Raw genomic sequence first — 23,209 nt, forward strand, 5'->3', positions numbered from 1 at the left:
TGGGCCCCATGTGGTCAGGGCACCAGCCAGGAGAGATTCTCTCTGACTTAGGACACCACACCTTAGTATTTAAAATCATAAACTGTGAGAGTAACATGGGACCAGAAAGAGTATATAGTTTCATCCTTTCATTTCACTGGTAGAGAAATGCAAAGCATAAAATACACCAAGGAGAATTGTCTTATCATCATTAAACAATGTGAATTAACAGCAACAGGTAACCAGCACTCCTTAAGGGTGTATTTAGATAAGAAAGAAACGCTGCCATTTTTGTTTGTTTTTTTGTTCTTCCCTGAGAAGGTGGTTGAGTAGCACATAGGTATGCCGCTGAAATCTAAGCCTTAGGCTAAGGGACCTCATAGTCTCCCTTCCTGCCCCGGTATTAAGATTCTCTGAGGTGAGGTGAGAGATTCCTACTGGATGGATGACTTGTGTGCTGCTGACATCCAGTCCTGCTGAAGCAATCCTTGGCTCAGCTTTGGGAGCTGAGTGCAATGTGTATGACCGCTCTGTGAGTCCAACCATCTACACGGGACTGTAGCGGTATGCTTCCTCCGAAAAAGAACAGAAGCTTTCCCCTGGACTCATGTCACATAATCAAATTTTAAATGGGTGAACTCCATCCTGGTGGTAAGGGATAACTTTTGAAGAAAAATTTCATTTGAAAACAACCATTTTTACCTGTACAGAGAAAATGTTAACAACTAATTGGTGAAGAAAATTTGAGTGGAAAGAGAAAAGGTTTTGGGTTTTTGTTGGGTTTTTTTTTAATTATTCTCTTGGATTCCCTGGCAGTTAATCCAAGGAACCATTGGCAGAGGCATAGGTTTCTCTGTGTGAGGAGATGAGTGTGGAGAATAACATTGATTCTGCTAGCCTGCATGGAAAATTACCTAAGTGTTTTTCTTCTTTAAATTGTCTTTATTTGAGCCTATGTCATTTTAATCTTTCTAAAAGACAGTGTTGTTAATATAAAAGAAAGCTTTATTAACTTTTATTACAGATTCATTTTGATGGTGAGTTTGGAAAAAGGTTTGAGGAATATTTTCCCATCAAGTTAATTAAGTTTCTTACACCTGCAATAAATGTGGACTTGTCATTTTGTTTTGTATTTTTCAATAACCTTTTGGGTTATAGTTGGATAATGTAGGCAGGGACTATTATAGCAATTTGTTTTATTTTTATTACCAACAACATAGTTCTTTTATATATTAATAACCTTTATATAAAATGATGAATTTTTTCCAATATAATTGTTTTGCTTGCCATAAAAATTTATTCGTAATTTTTAATTAAAAAGAATTGTACCTTTTCTAAATCTTGCATCCTTTTTGCACTATTATATATCTTGATTATTTTTTATTTTTTAGGTATTGGAAGAAATTTCATGTTACCCTGAGAACAATGATGCAAAAGAACTAAAGCGTATTTTAACACAACCTCATTTCATGGTAAGTAACAATTAAACTTCCGTAGAACTAAAACCTTACTTTCAAAAGAAGTTTTTAATAATCCTCATAAAGCAGCCATCTTCATCACATGCGTTTTTATCCATATAATAGCAGACTGTTAAGACTATAATACCAGGTAACACCAAATACATTAAGATTCTTTTGTTCACTTTGTGTCACAGTTGTAAAGATGCTGTTTGTGAGGCGGCTATTCCAGGACTGTGTAGTCATCAGACAATGGATTTGCTTCCTGATAGGACAGTCCTTAAGTCACTGGAACTGTTTATGTTACTTAAACCATAGAGAGCTCAAACTGGAGATAGTTTTCACTAATAAAGAATTCTCTGTACCTCAGTGATATATTGGAAGAACTACATCTCTTGACAATGCAGAACTCTTACACTTTCTTCATTCATTTCTACTGTATGGAAAATGGGGGTAGCACCTGTATTTAGCCAATTTTTATTAAGCTAAATGGTTAAACAGAACTCAAAATAGATGAGATGCCTTTCTTTTTTTTTTTTTAATTTTATTTATTTATTTTTTTTCCCCTAAAGCCCCAGTAGATAGTTGTATGTCATAGTTGCACATCCTTCTAGTTGCTGTATGTGGGACGCGGCCTCAGCATGGCCGGAGAGGTGGTGCGTTGGTGTGCGCCCGGGATCCGAACCCGGGCCGCCAGCAGCGGAGCGCGCACCTAACCACTAAGCCCCGGGGCCAGCCCAATGAGATGCCTTTCTGTATGAGAAGGTCCATAGTTGTCTACTTAACTACAATTTAAAAGCATGATTACAGATGGAAATTCATGTTGAATATAACATTTTTAAAACATTAGCCACATCAATATGTGTGGAATATATGTGAAGAGTAGAAAATCCAGGTGCCTGCCCTTTGGGAGAAAATTTGACTTAAAAGCTATGTTCTTATTACTACTATTGAGGTGATAGTTTTAAAATAACAGTAACAGTATATAGTAGGTGTATCATATCAGTTACTGTCAGTTTTGACATACATGGTACTTGATGATACAATGTTTTTAAAACCTTAACCCAGTCATCGAAATAGAATTTTTTCCTCCAAGTGACCACCCAGAAAGAAGCAATTCCTTGATTCACCCTAACTCTCCCACCCAAGCATTAAATGCTGAACTCAAGTATAATCCTTGAGAATATTTGACTTAATTCCATATGATAACACTCTCCAGTGAGTTACAGGCAATCAGCTTCTGTGCCTGTGGGTGAGTGCATTTTTACAACTTAGCTGTGTAAACACAGGACTCGGCTCAAATCCCACCTCTGCTGTCAAAATCTAACACCTCTAAAATCCTCATTGACCTTTCTCCTCTTTAACTTTTTCTGTACTTGTTTGTATTCGCCTATGTAACATTCTAACACATGCTGGCCTGCCAGAGCAGATCCCTTCACTAGTGAATGGGCACGTCTCAGCTCAGCTTTGTTGTTCTCATTGAACTTATGATCTCATGTAATCGTTGTTATTGTCTCTGTTTCACAGACCAGGAAAATGAAGAAACTATATGCCTTAGTAGTATCCTCAAGTTTGAGAAATCACAAATATTGGGAGTTAATTACCCTTAATATTATCTTGTTCCCTGATTGTTTCATCTGTGTAGGCCATGTTTCCCCCAGATTATAATTAATTCTCCTTTAGACATCATGTCTTCTATAGTGTAAAAGTGGTTAAAGCTGTGAATTCAGATGGACCTGGGACTGAACTCCAGCCTTGCCGCCCTAGCTCTGTGAACTCTGACTCTCTGAGCCAACTTGATGGTGTTGGAACAAGAATTAAGTAGATGATACATCTCCTGTGCTTAGCACAATGCCTGACATATGCTTGATACCTAATAAATGTTAGCTAATGAATATTATTAGTTACTCCACGTGTAGCGTACATACTAAGTTCTCAGTAAAACATTGAATAGATTAGGAACTTGCCCATTTGCAGATAGGTTAACCTCGCCTCAACTGACTGTTCTGTGCAGTGTGTTTTCCATAGATAGAAACCTGTACATTTTGGACGGACATGTCTGTCTATAAATTGCTAAGTAATCTCAACTTAATTCAGAGAATGATATAGGACCATTTGAGCCCAGTAGATCTTTTAGATTTGACATAAGCTAAATAAAGAAATCAACATACCCAAATAAGAGCCTCTTTTTAATGTTAAGATTTTTTTTTCAAAATCATTGAAGCTCAACTAGCGGGGGCGGGCACCATGGCATAGCAGTTAAGTGCTCACGCTCTGCTGCTGGCGGCCTGGGTTCAGATCCCGGGCACGCACTGATGCACCGCTTGTCAGGCCATGCTGTGGCGGCACCCCACATAAAGCAGAGGAAGATGGGCACGGTTGTTAGCCCAGGGCCAGTCTTCCTCAGCAAAAAGAGGTGGATTGGCATGGATGTTAGCTCAGGGCTGATCTTCCTCACAAAAACATAAAAAATTAAAAAAAAGCTCAACTAGCCCCATGTCTCACAACTTACCTACCTTTGAAGCCTCAATTTTTTTTGCATTTCTGAAATCAGAGAGAAGTTAATATGTGTATTGCTATTAGCAAACATTTTCAGAAATAATAAATAATTCTTTTTGTGTGTGTGTGAGGAAGATCAGCCCTGAGCTAACATCCTATGCCAATCCTCATTTTTTTTTTTTTTTTGCTGAGGAAGATTGGCCCTGAGCTAACATCCATGCCCATCTTCTTCTACTTTATATGGGACACCGCCACAGCATGGCTTTGACAAGCAGTGCATCAGTGCGCACCCAGGATCTGAACCTGTGAACCCCAGGCTGCCGAAGTGGAGCGCGCACCTAACTGCTTGCACCACCAGGCCGGCCCCAAATAATTCTTATAATTTCTGAATACCTAGCTAGATGCCTAAAAGACATTTTCATTCATTCGTCAAATATGTAAATGCCTACTATGTGCCAGGCACCATGCTAGGCACTAAGGATATGGTGAATAGGACAAACAAGGTCCCTGCCCTCATGGAACTTCCATTGTAGTGGGGATGGGGTAGGGGGTGGATAAGTGAGCTAGAGACACACAGTGAGCAAGTAACTAACAAGATAGTTGCATATAGTGATAATAACTATGAAGAAAAGAAAGGATGATGGGGCAGAGATGATAGTGGGAGCTACTTTAGTCAGGGGAAAGCCCTTCTGAGGAGCTAACACGGGAGCCGAGACTTGTTATGTAAAAGAACCAGCCTTCTGAACATCCAAGCATGGGGAAGAGCAAATGCAAAGGCCCAGAGGCAGGAAGGAGCTTTGTAGGGTCAAAGTAGAGAAGTAAGGCCATTGTGGCTGGAATATAGTAAACAAGGGAGAGGGTAGTACAAGAAGAGCTAGGAGAGGTTGGCAGAGGCCAGACCAAGTAGGGTCTTCCAGGCCATGGTAAGGAGTGTGGATTTCTCCTGATTGCAGTGGAATGCAAGTGGTCTGAGTGATTGCAAACAGGAAAATATTATGGGATTTGTGCTTTAGAAATCGCTGGGGCTGATGTGTAGAGAATGGACTATAGGGGAGATAAAAGTTAAAAGAGAGACCAATTAAAAGGCTATTGTGAGAGATGGTAGAGGCTTGGAGAAGGATGGGGCTGGTGGAAAATGGGCAGATTGGGATTCTACATTGGAGATGTTGGATACGACAGGACTTGCTGATGGTTGGGATGTGAGGTGGCATGACCAACCCCTTTTTACAGTTCAGAAAGGAAACTGCACCCTAGAAAGTAAAGAGGCTTGCTTAAGGTCACCCACCTAGAAAGCGGCCTGGCTGAGATTCAAAACCCAGATCTGGCTGGCTCCAAAGCCCATGCTCTTAAAAGTGGGTTGACTTGTAGAGGATCTGTTTTCCTATAAACTTAACTTGAGCTCATTGGTCATTCTCAAATAAGCATATGTTTGGATAATGTCCCATGTGGGAAATATAATTCTGAGCTATACATACTATGTTAAATAAACTTTTAAATGCTGGAGGTTTCTATCTTATAAGCATTTTAAAATCATGGTTTCAAAATCTTGGTATTTTTAAAGAAATATTAATAGCTAAAGGGAAATATTTTAATGCTTATGTTTTCATTATACCAGGGTATGGGAGTTATTTTTAGCATATTTATAATTTCACACTTATTTGTTCAATTATCTGGCTTTTTGTTTGTTTTCTGATCATTAAAACATGAAAGTTTAACATTGAATTATCTGACACTTAAAAATACAGATACTTGTAAATATTTACAATAATTAAAGCAAGACTAAAAAAAAGTGTAGATTTAAATGATTTTTTAAAGTCTGTACTCTATTTTTAGAGGTCATTATACAAAATATTATCACACTAATTCCTTTTTCAATTATTCCATTAGAAAGACTGATTTTGTAAAAAGAACAGATCCTTTGCTTATTGTAATTATAAAATAGACGACATTAAGGACAGATATTAATAGAATAGAAAGTTAATTTTTTTTTCTTTAAGAACTAGGATCTAGGGCCGGCCCCATGGCTTAGTGGTTAAGTGCGCGCGCTCCGCTGCTGGCGGCCCAGGTTCGGATCCCAGGTGCGCACCGACGCGCCGCTTCTCCGGCCATGCTGAGGCCGCGTCCCACGTACAGCAACTAGAAGGATGTGCAGCTATGACACACAACTATCTACTGGGTCTTTGGGGGAAAAAAATAAATAAAATTAAAAAAAAAACAAAAAACCTCCCCCCAAAAAATAAAAAAAAAAAAAAAAGAACTAGGATCTAGAACAGAAGATTTTAAAAGCAAATTTGTATCCTACTTTCCCAAAACACAAGACGGTTAAAATCACCTTAGGTTGTCATGAAAGTTTCATTATTAAGTGATAAATTTTATGATTTGTAATTAAGAAGCCAGAAGAACCACTTTTCAAATGTAAAATTTATATTTTTCCTATTCATTTTTAAATTGTTGGATTTTTTTTCACTCTAGTCTGAAGTGGTTAATTGTCTTGTCCGTATCCTTACTACAGTACAAAAAGTGAAAGTATTTCTTTCCTATTACAAGATTCTTCTTGTGTAATTAAAAATAACAGCTATTTCAGCTTAGTAACAATTGCTCAATCATACCTTATAACATATTTAAAGAAAAATATGCAAACTTTGATTTCCCTATTTTTTTTATTTTGCATATTCTTTATAATGGCTTTTTTTTTTTTAACAATCTTTAAGTGGCCCCCGTTTTTTCTGTTTGCATGTGCATTAGAACTTAAGATTAGGTTTTATTTTTCGGTAGCAGTCTTTTACAGTGGCAAATTGTGGTTAATATCAAGTATGACTTTATTTGGTGACATAATTTGAGCATTTTTCTTTTAAAGTTCAATTTGAGTATTATTTTGTGATTGTGAACTTACCCTTCTTTATAAATAACACATTAAATACAGGTGTTTGCTTATATAATTTAAAGGGATGAATAGAAATCATTTGTAAATAGCAGCATAAACACTTTCTCTAACCCATGTAACTGGCATTATCCTGATGAAAGCTTGGTTCTCTGTTTACCTGGCTATATATCCTCCAGTCATACAAAGCATGTTTTGTAAAATTCACTAATTATGGAAGGCACATCTATAGCTGATAGGATGAACCTAATTTTAGCATATGAAGATTTTCAGTTTATCTGTTATTTTTGCTTTCTGCCCTAAATTTTAGTCTCTTAAGTGGCCACAATTAAACCGGGAAAAGAGAGATTTACCCACATAGCACAACTTCCACACCTGGGCCCTGGGGTACCAGTGCAAGGTGTAGTCAGGGCAATGGTCTGGAAACCAAGGTCCCCAGAGCCATTGTGGAGCCCTGCTGTCAACTTGTGCACTGCTTAGTGCCCCTCAGCGCCCCTCAAGCAGACCCCAGTTTGGACCAGCCCACTGAGATCTTGGAAATATCTGCCATTTCTATTAGAAACCCAAATGCATATATTGCTCCAAGCATATGCTCTATTGATGACAAATCAACACCATCTTCTTTATGATTTTACTGCATTGTTACCTTATTTTTGCCTCGTATGCATGCCTTTAAAATTAAAATAGCCAAGTCATGACTTTGATAAGCCTTTTAATTAAATAACTTAATTTGAGATGCTAAGGGTTATACTTTTAAAGCAATTTTAATTTGAGATGCTAAGGGTTATACTTTTAAAGCAATTTTAATTGCATTTCATTGTCTCCAGATATTTCATTACCACACAGATCACAGACTAAAATAGAGCTAAATTTATAATTAGCACACAAGAAAATGTAATCTGTGTGAAGCTCCAAACATACTGATATTTAGCTGCAAAATTCTCTTTGAAGTAGAAATGTTCAAATATTCATGCTTATTAAAAACTTTTATGATGGCACAAAAAGTACAGTAAGTAGAATATCCTTTTTTAGAGAAACAAGGGATATTTATTATCCAGTTTCACCGAGATGACATATGCAGATATCAACACAAAGAAATCACTTTTTCTTTGTTAACAGGCTTTGCAAAAAAAAGTCATTATAATTGTCAACTTATTTTTCATTTAGGCAAGTGCTCCAAAAAGTTGAAATGAACAAAAACATTAAATAGGTTTAGATTTTGAACTCCATATCATATGTGATATTTTTGGAAAATTACATTTTTTTCAGGTACACTTGTGTGTGTGTGTTTATTTCTTTTACTAAATCATTTGTTATCAATTATCTTCATCCTTTGAGTTATATAAAAGAGTTATTGTTAATACCATCAATGAAATATATTTGCTCAATATACCAACTATTGCACTGTTTCTTTTTAAATCTGTTCCCATTTTAAAGCCCTGGCACAAAAATTTGCCACCTCTATTTACAGATGATTCTTTCTGCTAAATTATTTGAAATTGCATGTTTGAACAAGTTAGCTGGGTACTTTTTCATAGCGTCAAACACCTGTAACCCAGGTAATCAACAAACACATCCATTCAATGATTCACTCACTCATTCATTCATTTGTTCATTCATTTTTTTTAAATCTGTCTATCATGATTATTTGTCACAAAGAAATTAGGGTATAGTTGTATCTAGGTGTAATGTGCTTCAAGTTTTCTGTAGATGAGAGATACTTTTGAGAGGCAAAGAATAATTTTATATAATAGATTTCTGCTGAGATAATATTATTAATATTTTACTTCCTTCATAAAATACCAGGCCTTACTTCAGACTCATGATGTAGTGGCACATGAAGTTTACAGTGATGAAGCATTGAGGGTCACACCTCCTCCCACCTCTCCCTATTTAAATGGTGATTCTCCAGAAAGTGCGAACGGAGACATGGATATGGAGAACGTGACCAGAGTTCGGCTGGTCCAGTTCCAAAAGAACACAGATGAACCGATGGTAAGTAGAAAAAGAAAGTTTTCTATACTCTCATTAAATCCCAGCATGAGTTAGAGCAGCTAACTTCAACCTGTTACTACTAGGAGGTGATGAGGGAAGGAGGGCATGGATAGTTTAAAGAAATCAGTTTCCAGATCCTCATTCCACCACCACCACTACTCCTACCCAGAATTGTTCTGCATGACACCACGCCTAAGGCATGTTGGATCTCATTCCCACCTCTCCTTTCACAATTACTCTTTAACTTTACCAAAAAAGGGCATACCTGGTACGTTACTCCAGAGTGTAAAAACCTCTGGGGCAGCAAAGAAAGGGACAATTTGAAATATTGGTATTGGCGTTGAAAAAGTAAATGTCTAAACATCCTTTTACAAGTCTGTTGGTTTCCAGATCTTTTGCCTTCAATAAAATTAGAGGAAGACTAATTCAGATGGGATTCAAAGAATTGAGTAACATGGCTACAATAAAATTCCTTCCATTCATATCTACCTATTTAATATGAATTTATTTTCACAGTGCTTAGTAATAGCGTTGGAGTAGAATTGATGCTGAACCCTGCCTCATTCTCATAGAATTCTCATAGATTGGGAAGATCAAGGAAAGGCTCTTTGATGTTAACTGAACATAGGGGGACCAGGGGAATGGAGACCATCCAGGCAAACCAAGTAGCATGGGCAGAAACCTGGTAGTGAAAAGGTTCTTGGCATAGTTTCAAGATGGAAAGAAGGCACCATGGCTGGACTGTAGAAAACAAGATGTGTGGCAGGAACAAGACCATACAAGTGTTGAAAGACGTGTTAAGGATTTTGTTCTTTATCTTAAAAACAGTGGGAGGCTATTAAAGTTATAAGCAGGGAGATAAAACCAGATTTTCATTTTACAAATAGTTACTCTGAAGAATAGATTAGAGGGGGACAAGAGTGGGTATAGGGAGACCAGTTAAGAGGCTTTTACTGCGGTAATACAGGAGAACTCTGAACTAGAGGGATGGATCTCAAATGGAAAGAAGTGAATAGATTTAACAAAAGAGTAAAATTAATAGACCTTGATAATGGATTGACAATGGGGACTGAGGAAGAAGCAAGTATCAAGGATGACCCTAAGCTTTAGGTTTTCACAACTGGATGGATAATGATGCTACCCGCTCAGTCAGTGAATATTGGGAAAGTTCCAAGTTTTGGGGAGGAATCATACCTTTGGGGGTAAAAAAAAAAGATTCAAACTTAGGCATTCATATTTTTTCCTCAGAGCATAGAAAAGGGATATGAGATACAGAAAAACAAATTACCTACTTAAGAGAGTTGCCCAGTTACTTTCCACATTAAAGGAAGAGTTACAGAGCAGTGATTCTATGACTGCATTTTCCAGAGAGCCCTCAACTCTAGATGTTTCAGGTTGTAATACTCATTTACTGTTCTTTGCCAGTTATACTATATTATCCCAGCACTTGCAGTAGGCAGGGGCATGCAAATCACCTTATCCCTTTTGGTGCTCTCAAGCAACTCTGGCTTAAGAGCATGGGCAGTAGCAGCTTTTGGGCACCTTGGGCAAATCACTTCATGTCAGTGGGCCTCAGTTTGCTCATACTTTGCTTAGCAAGTATTGCCAAAAGCATACTTGACTAAATGATCCCCAAGATCCCACCTAGCTCTGAAAGTCTAATATCCATTCATTCATTTTATATATTCATTCACTCATTTAGCAAATGTTTGTTAAGTGCCTATTATGTGCACATCACTGTATTAGATGCCAGTGACATAGTGGTAGATAAAACATGGCTCCTTCCTGAAGCTCACTTTCCACAGGCTGCCTACATTAAATAAGTAAATATGCAGTTTAGCACAGTTTAACAAAAATAATTATGATAGAGCTATAGAGGAGAGATGGCTGTGTCAGAGAGACAGGACGAAGGGGTGATGTTCAGCCAAGCAAAGCAGACAGGAAGGTGGAAGAGACCACAAGATGGAATCCCAGAAGTATCTTGTGATCATCATGTTCTAAAGCAGCTCAGTGACATTTGCTTGATCTCTTGTATGAAGGCTGACTACATAAAAACGTAGACGAAAAGTGTAAAACTGCATCCCTGAGTTACTTTTTTCAGAAATCATGAAATGGCCTTGAGTCTCCCCTAAAAATCTCCTTAAAGAAGCCCTTCTCTCTTCTGTCTTCTCTGATCCTAGTGAAGGTGTGTATTTCTTCTCCTTTTGACTGGTTGTCATAAAAATGGGAGTTATTTTATGTAACATATTTTCGATAATAGAGTATAGTTCTCTATTACATTTAATATGGCTTCATTTGCTTGCTTAGTTGTCTTATTAAAGGCATTATATTACTGTGCGGGATATACCCACATTATCTCTTTTGTTTTTTGGACCTTGTACAATGTGTCCAGGCATGCTAGGTCCACCCACCAAGGATGATATACTCCCTTTACACCCTTGTTTTCCCATTTGTAACATCACACTTGTAATTATTTCTCTGTTGATTAGGAGTCCCTTAGTTACAAGTGATAAAGACCAAACTTGAACTAGCTTAGACAATAGGGGAAAGGCTTATGTAAACAAGGAAAGGCCAGGAGTTTACCCCAAGCTAGGACAGATTCGGGAGTATGCCACCAACCCAAGCTGGGCCAATCCCTTCCCTGGAATTTGGGAACTTCGGAACAGAACATGAGGCAATTTCTCTCCACAGAGAAATGTTTGGGGCAGACAAAATAATAAATGTTAACTCCACTTGGTTTGAGGTGAACTTCCCCTGGCCGTGAGAGACCCTGTTTGTCTCATTCACTGCTGTGCCTAGCAGAGTGTCTGCCACATAATAGGCTTACAGTAATATTGGTTGAATGAATACATTAATTTATTAATTTCAAAGATGGAACCCTCATTGTACTATCATTTCCCTTATTAAATTAGATTAGACTTACACATTAACTTACAGCATTTTTCCAGGAACACCTCTTTTGGTAACTGTACCTGCTGATTAAATGTACAAGTTGGAAATGAAACTTGAACATTACAGTCGAATGTGGGGACTAGAAACATTTTGATAAACCAGTTTTTTACATTGCTTGCCTACCACTTCTAAGAACTGAAAAATAGGAACTATGCAAAGTTATATTTTGTAGAATTGTACAAATTCAGACAGAGTCTAGATTATAAAGTCTCAAATATTTTCATGAAGCTTTCTAATAGAGTGTTATTCTCCAGTGAAGAAGATAAGACAGAGTCCCCCTACCCTTAATCATTGCAAATTCAAGACCAGTTTTCACCAAGGGAACTTGTTAAAAATATAGATTTCTGGGCTCCATTCCAGACTTCCTAAATCTAAATCCAAAGAGTGAGTTTAAAAGTCAGTTTTATTTAAAAGGTCCCCATGTGATTCTTAGAATCAACTAGGTCTAATGCCAAAATATGTTTATGAAAGCTTGTCATATAATGGTGAATAATTGGAAAACAAAAAGTAATCTACTCCAAAGAATAGTATTCTGGGATTAAATATGTAGAGCTTCCACTTCTGGCCAAGGTGGAGTAACAGGGACCAGATTTACCCTCTCACTGGAAACAACCCAAAAAATTTAAAAAAACAGACAAAATTACGTGAAAGAACAGTTTTCAAGACATTGGACATCAGACAACAAAAGACAGTGATTCCTAAGAGACAGGAAGCAAACAGGTGAGCCCTATGATTGCTCCACATTACTGACTTGAGATACTTTCCAGGCCACTGCACAGGGAAGGGAACTGAGGCAGACTCCCTGAATTGAGGAGACAGAGCTGCGAGTCTGCGGGGAGACCAAGGCACCTAAATTTCATAGGACAGAGTACTGAAGAGGAGAGAGCTGCACAAAGAGAGAACCCCAGAGATCTATAGAGGGTCTCCCTCGAGTATTCATCTGAATAATGATCAGCACATTTATGAGAGGGAACTACCCAGAGCCAAGGAAAGACTATCCAAAAGGATTAAAGGGAACAATGCTTAACACTCACTCCCTGTTCCCACCAGCCAGACTGGAAAAACCAGTTGATGGGCATTGTGTAGAGTGCTCGGGAAGGTCTTGCCTCAGTAATGAGGAATAATTAGCCCTAGATGGAGAATTGCTCCAGGCATGCCTAACAAATCATGAAACCAAGACCCAAAGGATCAAACTATTTCCAAGTAACTGAACTACATCCCAAAACAAAGCTGAAGAATATTTACAGGAATAAAAAAACATCTAGCATGCAACAAGATAAAATTCACAATGTCTGGCATCTAGTCAAGGATTATTAGGCATGTAAAGGGGCAGGAAAATGTGACCTTAATATGGAGAATAATCAATCAATCAAAACTGACACAGAACTGACAAATATATTAGAATTAGCAGAAAAATGCACTATGAGATTAATGGCAGATTAGATATTTCAGAAGAAAATATTAGTGAACTCAAAGACATAGCAATATCCAAACATATCCAAAACAAAACACAGAGAAAAGGGACTTTTTAAAATGAAAAGAGCATCACTGAGCTGTAGAACAACTTCAGGCAGCCTAGCATATGGTTAATTGGAGTCTATGAAGGAGAAGAGAATGAAGAAGAGACAGAAAAAATATTTGAAGAAATAATGGCTGTAAACATTCCAAACTTGATGAAAACTATAAATCTGCAGTTATGAGAACCACAATGCGAGCCAGCCCTGATAGCCTAGTGGTTAAAGTTTGGTGCTCTCAACACTTTGGCAGCCTGGGTTCGTTTCCCAGTTGGAGAACCACACCACCCATCTGTCAGTGGCCATGCTGTGGTGGTGGCTCACATAGAACAACTAGAAGGACTTACAACTAGGATATACAACCATGCAGTGGGGCTTTGGGGAGGGAAAAAAAAGAGAAAGATTGGCAATACATGTTAGCTCAGGGCGAATCTTTCCCTGCCAAAAAAAAAAAAAAATCAACTGATTTTTTTTTTTAAATGAACCCCAAGCACAAGAAACATGAAAAAAACAACACAAAGCTACATTGTAATCAAACTGCTTAGAACCTCATGATAAATAGAAGATCTTAAAAACAGTCAGAGATAAAAAAAGAAATGTTACATACAGAGGAACAAAGATAAGGATGATATCAGATTTCTTATCAGAAACAGTACAATTAAGAAGAACGAGGTTTTTAAAGTACTGAAAGAAAAAAACACCTCTCAACTTAGAATTTTAAATCCAGCAAAGGTGTCTTTCAGAAAATAAAGATAAAATAAAAACATTTTCAAACATACTAAAACTGAAAGAATTCAGTAGACCTACAGCATAAAAAATATTAAAAGACATCCTTATCATTTAAATCTCTTTAAAAGATAATTGGCAGTTTAGACGAAAATAATAGCAATGTGTTTGGGAGTTTATAACACGTCAAAGTAAATGTATAAATTCTTAGAATCATACAACCTTCCAAAACTGCATCAAGAAGAAGTAGAGAATTTGAATAGACCAATCACCAGTAAGGAGATCGAAACAGTAATCACAAACCTCCCCAAAAATAGAAGTCCAGGACCAGACGGCTTCCCTGGTGAATTCTACCAAACATTCAAAGAAGACTTAATACCTATCCTTCTCAAACTCTTCCAAAAAATTGAGGAGGGGGAAGCTCCTAACTCATTCTACGGCCGACATTACCCTGATACCAAAACCAGACAAGGACAACACAAAAAAAGAAAATTACAGGCCAATATCACTGATGAACATCGATGCAAAAATCCTCAACAAAATACTAGCAAATCGCATACAACAATACGTTAAAAAGATTATACACCATGATCAAGTGGGATTTATTCCAGGTATGCAGGGATGGTTTAACATTCGCAAATCAATCAACGTAATACACCACATTAATAAAATGAAGAATAAAAATCACATGATCATCTCAATAGATGCAGAGAAAGCATTTGACAAGATACAGCATCCATTTATGATAAAAACTCTGAAGAAAATGGGTATAGAAGGAAAGTACCTCAACATAACAAAGGCCATATATGACAAACCCACAGCTAATATCATCCTCAATGGTGAAAAACTGAAAGCTATCCCTCTAAGAACAAGAACCAGACAAGGATGCCCACTGTCACCACTCCTATTTAACATAGTACTGGAAGTCCTAGCCAGAGCAATCAGGCAAGAAAAAGAAATAAAAGGGATCCAAATTGGAAAGGAAGAAGTGAAACCGTCACTATTTGCAGATGACGTGACTTTATATATAGAAAACCCTCAAGAATCCACCAGAAAACTTTTAGAAGTAATAAACGAATATGGTAAAGTTGCAGGATACAAAATCAACATACAAACATCAGTTGTATTTCTATACACTAACAACGAAGTAGCAGAAAGAGAAATTAAGAATACAATCCCATTTACAATTGCAACAAAAAGAATAAAATACCTAGGAATAAACTTAACCAAAGAGGTGAAAGATCTGTACACCGAAAACTAGAAAACATTTCTGAAAGAAATTGAAGAAGACACAAAGAAATGGAAAGATATTCCGTGCTCTTGGATTGGAAGAATTAACATAGTTAAGATGTCCATACTTCCTAAAGCAATCTATAGATTCAGTGCAATCCCTATCAAAGTTCCAACAATATTTTTCACAGAAATAGAACAAAGAATCCTAAAATTTATATGGAACAACCAAAGACCCCGAATAGCTAAAGGAATCCTGAGAAAAAAGAACAAAGCTGGAGGTATCACACTCCCTGATTTCAAAATATACTACAAAGCTATAGTAACCAAAACAGCATGGTACTGGCACAAAAACAGACACACAGATCCATGGAATAGAATCAAAAGCCCCAGAAATAAACCCACACATCTATGGACGGCTAATCTTTGACAAAGGAGTCAAGAACATACAATGGAGAAAAGAAAGTCTCTTCAACAAATGGTGTTGGGAAAACTGGATAGCCACATGCAAAAAAATGAAAGTAGACCCTTACCTTACACCATACACAAAAATTAACTCCAAATGGATTAAAGAGTTGAATATAAGACCTGAAACTATGAAACTTCTAGAAGAAACATAGGCAGTACGCTCTTCAACATTGGTCTTAGCGACGTATTTTCAAGCACTGTGTCTGACCAGGCAAGAGAAACAATAGAAAAAATAAACAAATGGGACTACATCAAACTAAAAAGCTTCTGCACAGCAAAGGAAACCATCAACAAAACAAAAAGACAACCTGGGCCGGCCCCGTGGCTTAGTGGTTAAGTGCACGTGCTCCACTGCTGGCGGCCTGGGTTCAGATCCCGGGAGTGCACTGACGCTGCTTCTCCGGCCATGCTGAGGCCGCTTCCGACATACAGCAACTAGAAGGATGTGCAGCTATGATATACGACTATCTACTGGGGCTTTGGGGGAAAATAAAAATTAAAAAAAAAAAAGACAGCCTGACAATTGGGAGAAGATATTTGCAAACTATACATCTGATAAGGGGTTAATCTCCAAAATATATAAAGAACTGATGCATCTCGACAATAAAAAACCTAACAACCCAATTAAATATGGGCAAAAGACCTGAACAGACATTTCTCCAAAGAAGATATACAGATGGCCAACAGACACATGAAAAGATGTTCAAAATCATTAACTATCAGGGAAATGCAAATCAAAACTACAATGAGATATCACCTCACGCCCGTCAGAATGGCTATAATTAACAAGACAGGAAACAACATGTGTTGGAGAGGGTGTGGAGAGAAGGGAACTCTCATACACTGCTGATGGGAGTGCAAACTGGTGCGGCCATTATGGAAAACATTATGGAGATTCCTCAAAAAATCAAGGATAGAACTACCATATGATCCAGCTATTCCACTGCTGGGTATTTATCCACAGAACTTGAAAACACCAATGCATAAAGATACGTGCACCCCTGAGTTCATTGCAGTGTTATTCACAGTAGCCAAGACTTGGAAGCAACCTAAGTGCCCATCAAAGGACGAATGGATAAAGAAGATGTGGTATATATACACAATGGAATACTACTCAGCCATAAGAAGCGATGAAATCCAGCCATTTGTGACAACATGGATGGACATTGAGGGTATTATGCAAAGTGAAATAAGTCAGAGGGAGAAGGTCAAATACTGTATGATTTCCTTCATTAAGTAGTAGATAACAACAACAATAAACAAACACATAGAGACAGAGATTGGATTGGTGGTTACCAGAGGGGAAGGCGGGTGGGAGGAGGGCAAAAGGGATAATTGGGCACATGTGTGTGGTGATGGGTTGTAATTAGTATTTTGGTGGTGAACATGATGTAATCTATGCAGAAATAGAAGTATAATGATGTACACCTGAAATTTATAGAATTTTATAAACCAATGTTACTGCAATAAACAAAAAATTAAAAAAAAAACATACTAAAACTGAAAGAATTCAGTAGACCTACGGTATAAGAAATATTAAAAGACATCCTTATCATTTAAATCTCTTTAAAAGATAATTGGCAGTTTAAACAAAAATAATAGCAATGTGTTTGGGGGTTTATAACATGTAAAAGTAAAATGTATAACAATAGTAGCGTAAAGGTCAGGAGGAAGGAAGTAGAAGTATACTGTTATAAGGTTCTTATATGTGACATTGATACCAGCTCAACACAAGGTTGACATGAGGAAAGCCATATTGTAGGGAAAAAACCATATCGTAACTTTCAGTGGCCTCTGATTAACTAACCCAGACATGCTCTGTGGATTTTATGGCCCCTCCCAGCTGCTGTAAGTTGATAACTTTGTTCTTTTGAGTTCCTTAGGAATGTGATGACCCCCGGGGCAGAGAGTCTATGCTGACAGCCATCATCCATGACAACTGAAAGATTAGGGTGTAGGGTGTTCCTCCGGTCTCTGATGCATATCTAGTAAAACAAAAGACTATCAGAAACTAAGACCAGATGTCTGCTCCCACCTGGAGATCAGATCGATGCCCCCACCTGGAAGACCAGCTACCTCCCGCACCCAGAGACAAGCCTGCAATATAACTGGCCTGTAGTCTTTGTTCTGTAAGATGATTCTTTTAGGCATTAGTCAGCCATCTTCCCTCTTGCTGGCAAGCTGTAATAAAAAGTCCTTTCTCTCCTACCTCCTTGCCTCTTGACTGTTGGCATGTCTTGCAGTGGGCAGAAGACCCCGCCTTGGGCAGTAACAACTTGGTATAATATCACTTAAAGGTAGACTGTGGTAAGTTAAAGATGTATGCTATACACCCAAAAGCAACCACTAATACAACAAAATGGAATTCTAGCAAATAAGGCAACACAGGAGAGAAAACAGAATAAAAATAAACTAACTAACCTGAAAGAAGGCAGAAAAAGAGGAAATGGGGAACATAGAACAGGTAAAACAAATAGAAATCAAATAGCAAGAAGACATATTTATACCTGATTGTATAATAAACATGTTAAATGTAAATAGTCTAAATTCCCCCAATTAAAAAGCAGAGATTGTCAGATTAAGGGGGGAAAAAAAACCATGACCCAATTATATATTGCCTGCAAGAAATGCTTTATACATAAAGATAAATAGTTTCAAAGTAAAAGGATGGGAAAAGATATACTATGATGACATTAATCACAAGGAAGCTGGAGTGGCTATATTAATATCAAAGTGTATCCTCAGACCACAGTGGGATTAAATTAGAAATGAATAACAGAAAGATCTCTGGGAAAATCCCCAAGCACTTGAAAACTAAATAACACAATTCTAAATAACCTATGGACCAAAGAAGAAATCAAAAGGGAAATTAAAAAGTATTTTGAAGGGAATGAAAATAAAACTACAACATACGAGAATTTGTGGGATGCTGCTCAAGTAGTACTTAGGGAGAAATGTGTAGCACTAAACACCTATATTAGAAAAGAAGAACTGTCTTAAATCAATGACCTCAGCTTCTACCTTAAGAAACTAGAACAAAAAAAAAGCAAACTAAGCTCAAAGTGAGTAAAAGAAAAATAATTAAGATCAAAGTGGAGATCAATGAAATACAAAACAGAAAAACAATAGAGGAAAATCAATAAAACAAAAACTTTTTCTTTGAGAAGATCAGACTGATCAGGAAAAAAAAGACACTAATTACCAATATTGTACATAAGAGAAGTGACATTAATACAGATTCTACAGATAAAAAAGGATAATAAGGAAATATGGTAAACAACTTTATGCTAATAAATTCAACAACTTAGATGAAATGGACAAATTTCTTGGAAGATGGAAACTACCAAAGCTCACTTAACAAGGAATAAACTGAATCACGTTATACTATTTAAAAATTGAGTTTGTAGTTAAAAATCATTGCTCAAAGAAAACTCCAGGGCAAGACGTCTTCACTGGTGAATTCTACCAAACATATAATAAAGAAATAATACCAGTTCTACACAAACTCTTCCCAAAACATTAAAAAGGAAGGAATTTTCTTCCCAACTTACTATTTTTTATTACTATTATCATTATCATTATTATTATAGCATTACCCTGAGACCAAAACCAGATAAAGACGTTACAAGAAGACTACAGACCAGTAGTCCTCATGAACATAGATGCAAAACTTCTAAACAAATCTATATTATAAAAAAAAAAGACGACGAATACGTCATGACCACGTGGAGACTAACCCAGGAATACAGCTTTATTTTAATAGTCAAAAGCTAGAAACAATTCAGTGGGTGAATGGATAAACAAAATAGTATATCCATACAATGGAATACTCAGCAAGAACAAAGAATGAACTATTGATACATGCAGCAGTGTGGTTGAATCTCACATTGTGAGTGAAAAAAGAGCAACAAAAAACGAGTACTGTATGAGTTCATTTAAGGAAAGTGCAAGCTAATCTTACAGCCAGCGAAAGCATATCAGTGATTGCTTGGAGATGTTTGGAGAAGGGAGTGGGCGTGGAGGGATGGGAGTAGATCACCAGAGGGCACGAGGAAACTTTTGGGAGTGATGGATATAGTCACTATCCTGATTGTGGTGATGGTTTCACACATGTATACATATATCAAACTTATCAAATTGTACACTTTAAATAAGTGTGTCAATTATACATTAATAAAAACTGGTTTTAAAAATGATTAGCAACATAAAAAATAAAGCAACATGAAAATATAATTAGATTAAAAAGCACTGTATAAATGTATGTTTACTATTATAGCAATCAAAATACCAAAAATAATGTTTTTGTCATGGCATGGTAGAGTAATGGATGGTTTTTTCATTTTCCATATTTTCTTTAATGTTTTCCTAACTTTTATAATTAAAATTATCAACAACAAAATCACAATATAAAAAGAAGTGCCCTCTCATAGTAATTCTGTTTTTACTTAACTTGTTACAGGGAATCACTTTAAAGATGAATGAGCTAAATCATTGTATTGTTGCAAGAATTATGCATGGGGGCATGATTCACAGGCAAGGTAAGTTTCATATATATAATTCTTTCTTTCCTTCCTTAACTTTTTTTCCTGTATCCTTTGGAGAAAGTGCTTTTGCAATCCATATAAAAGACCTGTTTAATTTATGGTCCATACAAACGATCTGTTTAAGTTATCTATCTTTGATTTTAATCACTGTTGGCCTCCATTTGTTCTTATTCATCTGCACATGCTCCAGCCTGTAGATAATGGAGGGAGGGTATATTACAGTTCTATTGCTGGAGCATCTCTGAATCACTGTTTAGATTCTGACTTATTAGAGACCATGGGAGATAAAGTAAACTATCATATTGGGCCCCAGGAAGACATCTATTCTGGGATATAAGGTATATATATATAAAGTTAAATGACACTTCAAGGATTACTCTCTCATTCATTCAGAAATGAGATATACTATTTATAAATTAGGAGATTGATGTTTGATAGATAACTATAAAATTTAAATGGTAAAATAAGAGATATCAAATCTATGATTAAGTTCTTAATACTGCTACAGTAAGTGCAGTCATTCTGAGGAAGGAATTCACTAAGAACTGAAGTAGATGAAGAATGGTTTTGGGGAAAGTGCAACTTGCATTAACCGTCAGGTAGGCAGGATTTGGACATATAGGTTTAGGCTCCTCTTTGAAAGGGCTGAGTTGTATGCACTAGTATTTAGAGGCTGATCCAAAAATGATTCTCCTGTCCAAAAATTAGACTTCCTTTCTTTGAGATAGGGTTATTTTTGTACTTAACACCTCTTTCCTTAACCCCAGAGAGCAAGAAGTAACACCGTAAGCATTTTAGTGCCCGCCTGTCCTCTTTAGAGATGACCGCTATGTACACAGATGGTTTCTGGCCATTACTGCTGCCTTCAGGGTTCCGGAATCTTTATAGGCTTTGGGTGTGGACTGCACTCACACAGGAGGATGTTTGGTTTTAGATTCCAGTATTGATTTTTTGTTTATTATTTTTAATAGTTTGCTATAGAGGCCGGCCCTGTGGCGTAATGGTTAAGTTCGGTGCACTCCACTTCAGCAGCCTGGGTTCAGTTCCTGAGCACAGACCTACACCACTCATTGGCAGCCATGCTGTGGTGGCGACCCACATACAAAATAGAGGAAGATTGGCACAGATGTTAGTTCAGGGTGAATGTTCCTCAGCAAAAAAAATTAAAATAATAATTTGCTATAAATTCAGTAAAGTCACAACATCATTATTTCTTTAATCTCTTTTTCTTATGTTACTGCACTGGCTAGGACCTCCTGTCTTGAATAGAAGTGGTATAGTGGACAACCTTGTCCTATTGTTTTTAAAAGGTAGCTTTCCAATGTTTCCCCACGAAGAATAATGCTTACTCTAGATTTTTAGTGGATACCTTTTATTAGGACTGAAGAAGTTCTCTCATATTCTTAGTTGCTGGGCATTTTAATTATGATTGGGTTTTGAATTTTATCAAATGTTTTTTCTGCATCTGCTGAGATGATCATTTGTTTTTTTCTTTTTATCTGTTAATGTGGTAAATGACTTTTAAAGATTGCATAATGATAAACCCCGCCTTGCATTTCTCAGATAAATACAGCTAAGTCATTGTGTATACTCATATTTTGTTTAGGATTTTCATATTTGCAATTATGAGTGAGACTGGCCTGTAGTTAATTTTCCTCTCTTGTGTGTCTCTGATTTTAGTTTCAAAGTTAACACTGGCCTTATAGAATGACTTGGAGAGCCTTCTCTCTTCATGAGTTCTCTGAAAGACTTTGTATAATATTGAAATGATTTGTACCTTGAAAGTTTGGTAGAACCTGCCTATAAAACTGTCAGGGCCTGGTATTTTGTTTTTGTTTTTGTTTTAGGAAAGTTTTTGTTTTTGTTTTTGTTTGCTTCAGTTTCTTGAACATTCATAAGGCTATTCAGGCTTTCTATATCTTGAGTGATTTATGGTAAATTACATTTTCCTGAAAAATCTTAAATTTTTAAAAATTATTTCAGTGAGCTTCTTCTTAGTGTTCTTATACCTTTTTATTCTCTGCCATCTCTGTAATTATATTCCCTTGTTTATACGTAATATCGTTTATTTGTGCCTTGTCTTTTTTCTCTTGATCAACTTCCCCAAGGTTTGTTTGAAGACCCACTTTGGGTTCTGTTAATTCTCTCTATTGTATATTTATTTTCTATTTCATTGTTTTATGATCTAATTTTTATTATCTCCTTCCTTCTACTTTCTATTGGTTTTATCTAACTTTTTAAATGAGACAGTTCATGTATTCTAGTCTTTCTTCATTTCTAATATATGCATTTAAAACTAAACTCTACCTCTAAGTTTTGTATTAACTGTATCCCACCAGTTTTGAGATGAAGCATTTTTATTATAATTCAGGTCTAAGTGTTTTAAAATTTCTATTATGATATTTTTCATTGACCCTTAAGTTACTTAGTTTTTTATGTACTGTATTTAAGAGGATTTTCTATATATTTCTTTTTATAATATAACTTAATCACATTGTGGTCAGAGAATGTGGTCTGTGTGACACCATTTCTTTGAGGTTTGTTGAGACTTGCTTTATGGCATAGCACTTTAATCATTTTTGTAAGTGGTCCATGTGTACTTAAGAAGAATGTTTATTCTTAATTGTTGCATGCAGAGTTCTCTATATGATGATTGGCTTGGGGTTGTTAATGTTTTCTTTCAAATCTTCTATATCTTGACTAATTTTTTATTTGACCTATCAATAATTGTTAAAATATCTCATTATTATAGTAGAGTTTTTCATTTTCTACCTATAGATCTCTCAATTTTGGCTTTATGTATTTGAAGCTGTTTTATTAGGTACATAGAAGTGCCTGGTAACCATTTCTATCCTTGATAATGCTTTCTACTTAAAACCTATTTTATATAATATTAATATAGTTATTCCAGCCTTATTTTAGTATTTGCTAGCATGTTTTCTTCCATCCTGTTATTTCCAATCA

At 36.5% G+C, this 23,209-nt stretch overlaps 1 protein-coding gene across 10 annotated transcripts in view; it reads left to right on the forward strand.

Moving 5' to 3' along the window:
- Positions 1 to 23,209, forward strand: part of CASK (calcium/calmodulin dependent serine protein kinase) — a 417,632-nt gene that overhangs the window by 353,404 nt on the left and 41,019 nt on the right. For all 10 annotated transcript variants that reach the window (XM_087427616.1, XM_087427612.1, XM_087427614.1 and 7 more), the window contains 3 exons: positions 1,371 to 1,451; positions 8,623 to 8,811; positions 20,161 to 20,239. In XM_087427616.1, coding sequence (XP_087283742.1) covers positions 1,371 to 1,451; positions 8,623 to 8,811; positions 20,161 to 20,239 — 349 coding nt within the window. The remainder of the gene's footprint in view (positions 1 to 1,370; positions 1,452 to 8,622; positions 8,812 to 20,160; positions 20,240 to 23,209) is intronic.

Source organism: Ceratotherium simum, chromosome X (assembly GCF_057802395.1).
Source record: "Ceratotherium simum simum isolate JZ-2026a chromosome X, ASM5780239v1, whole genome shotgun sequence".
NCBI classification, from domain to species: Eukaryota; Metazoa; Chordata; class Mammalia; order Perissodactyla; family Rhinocerotidae; genus Ceratotherium; species Ceratotherium simum.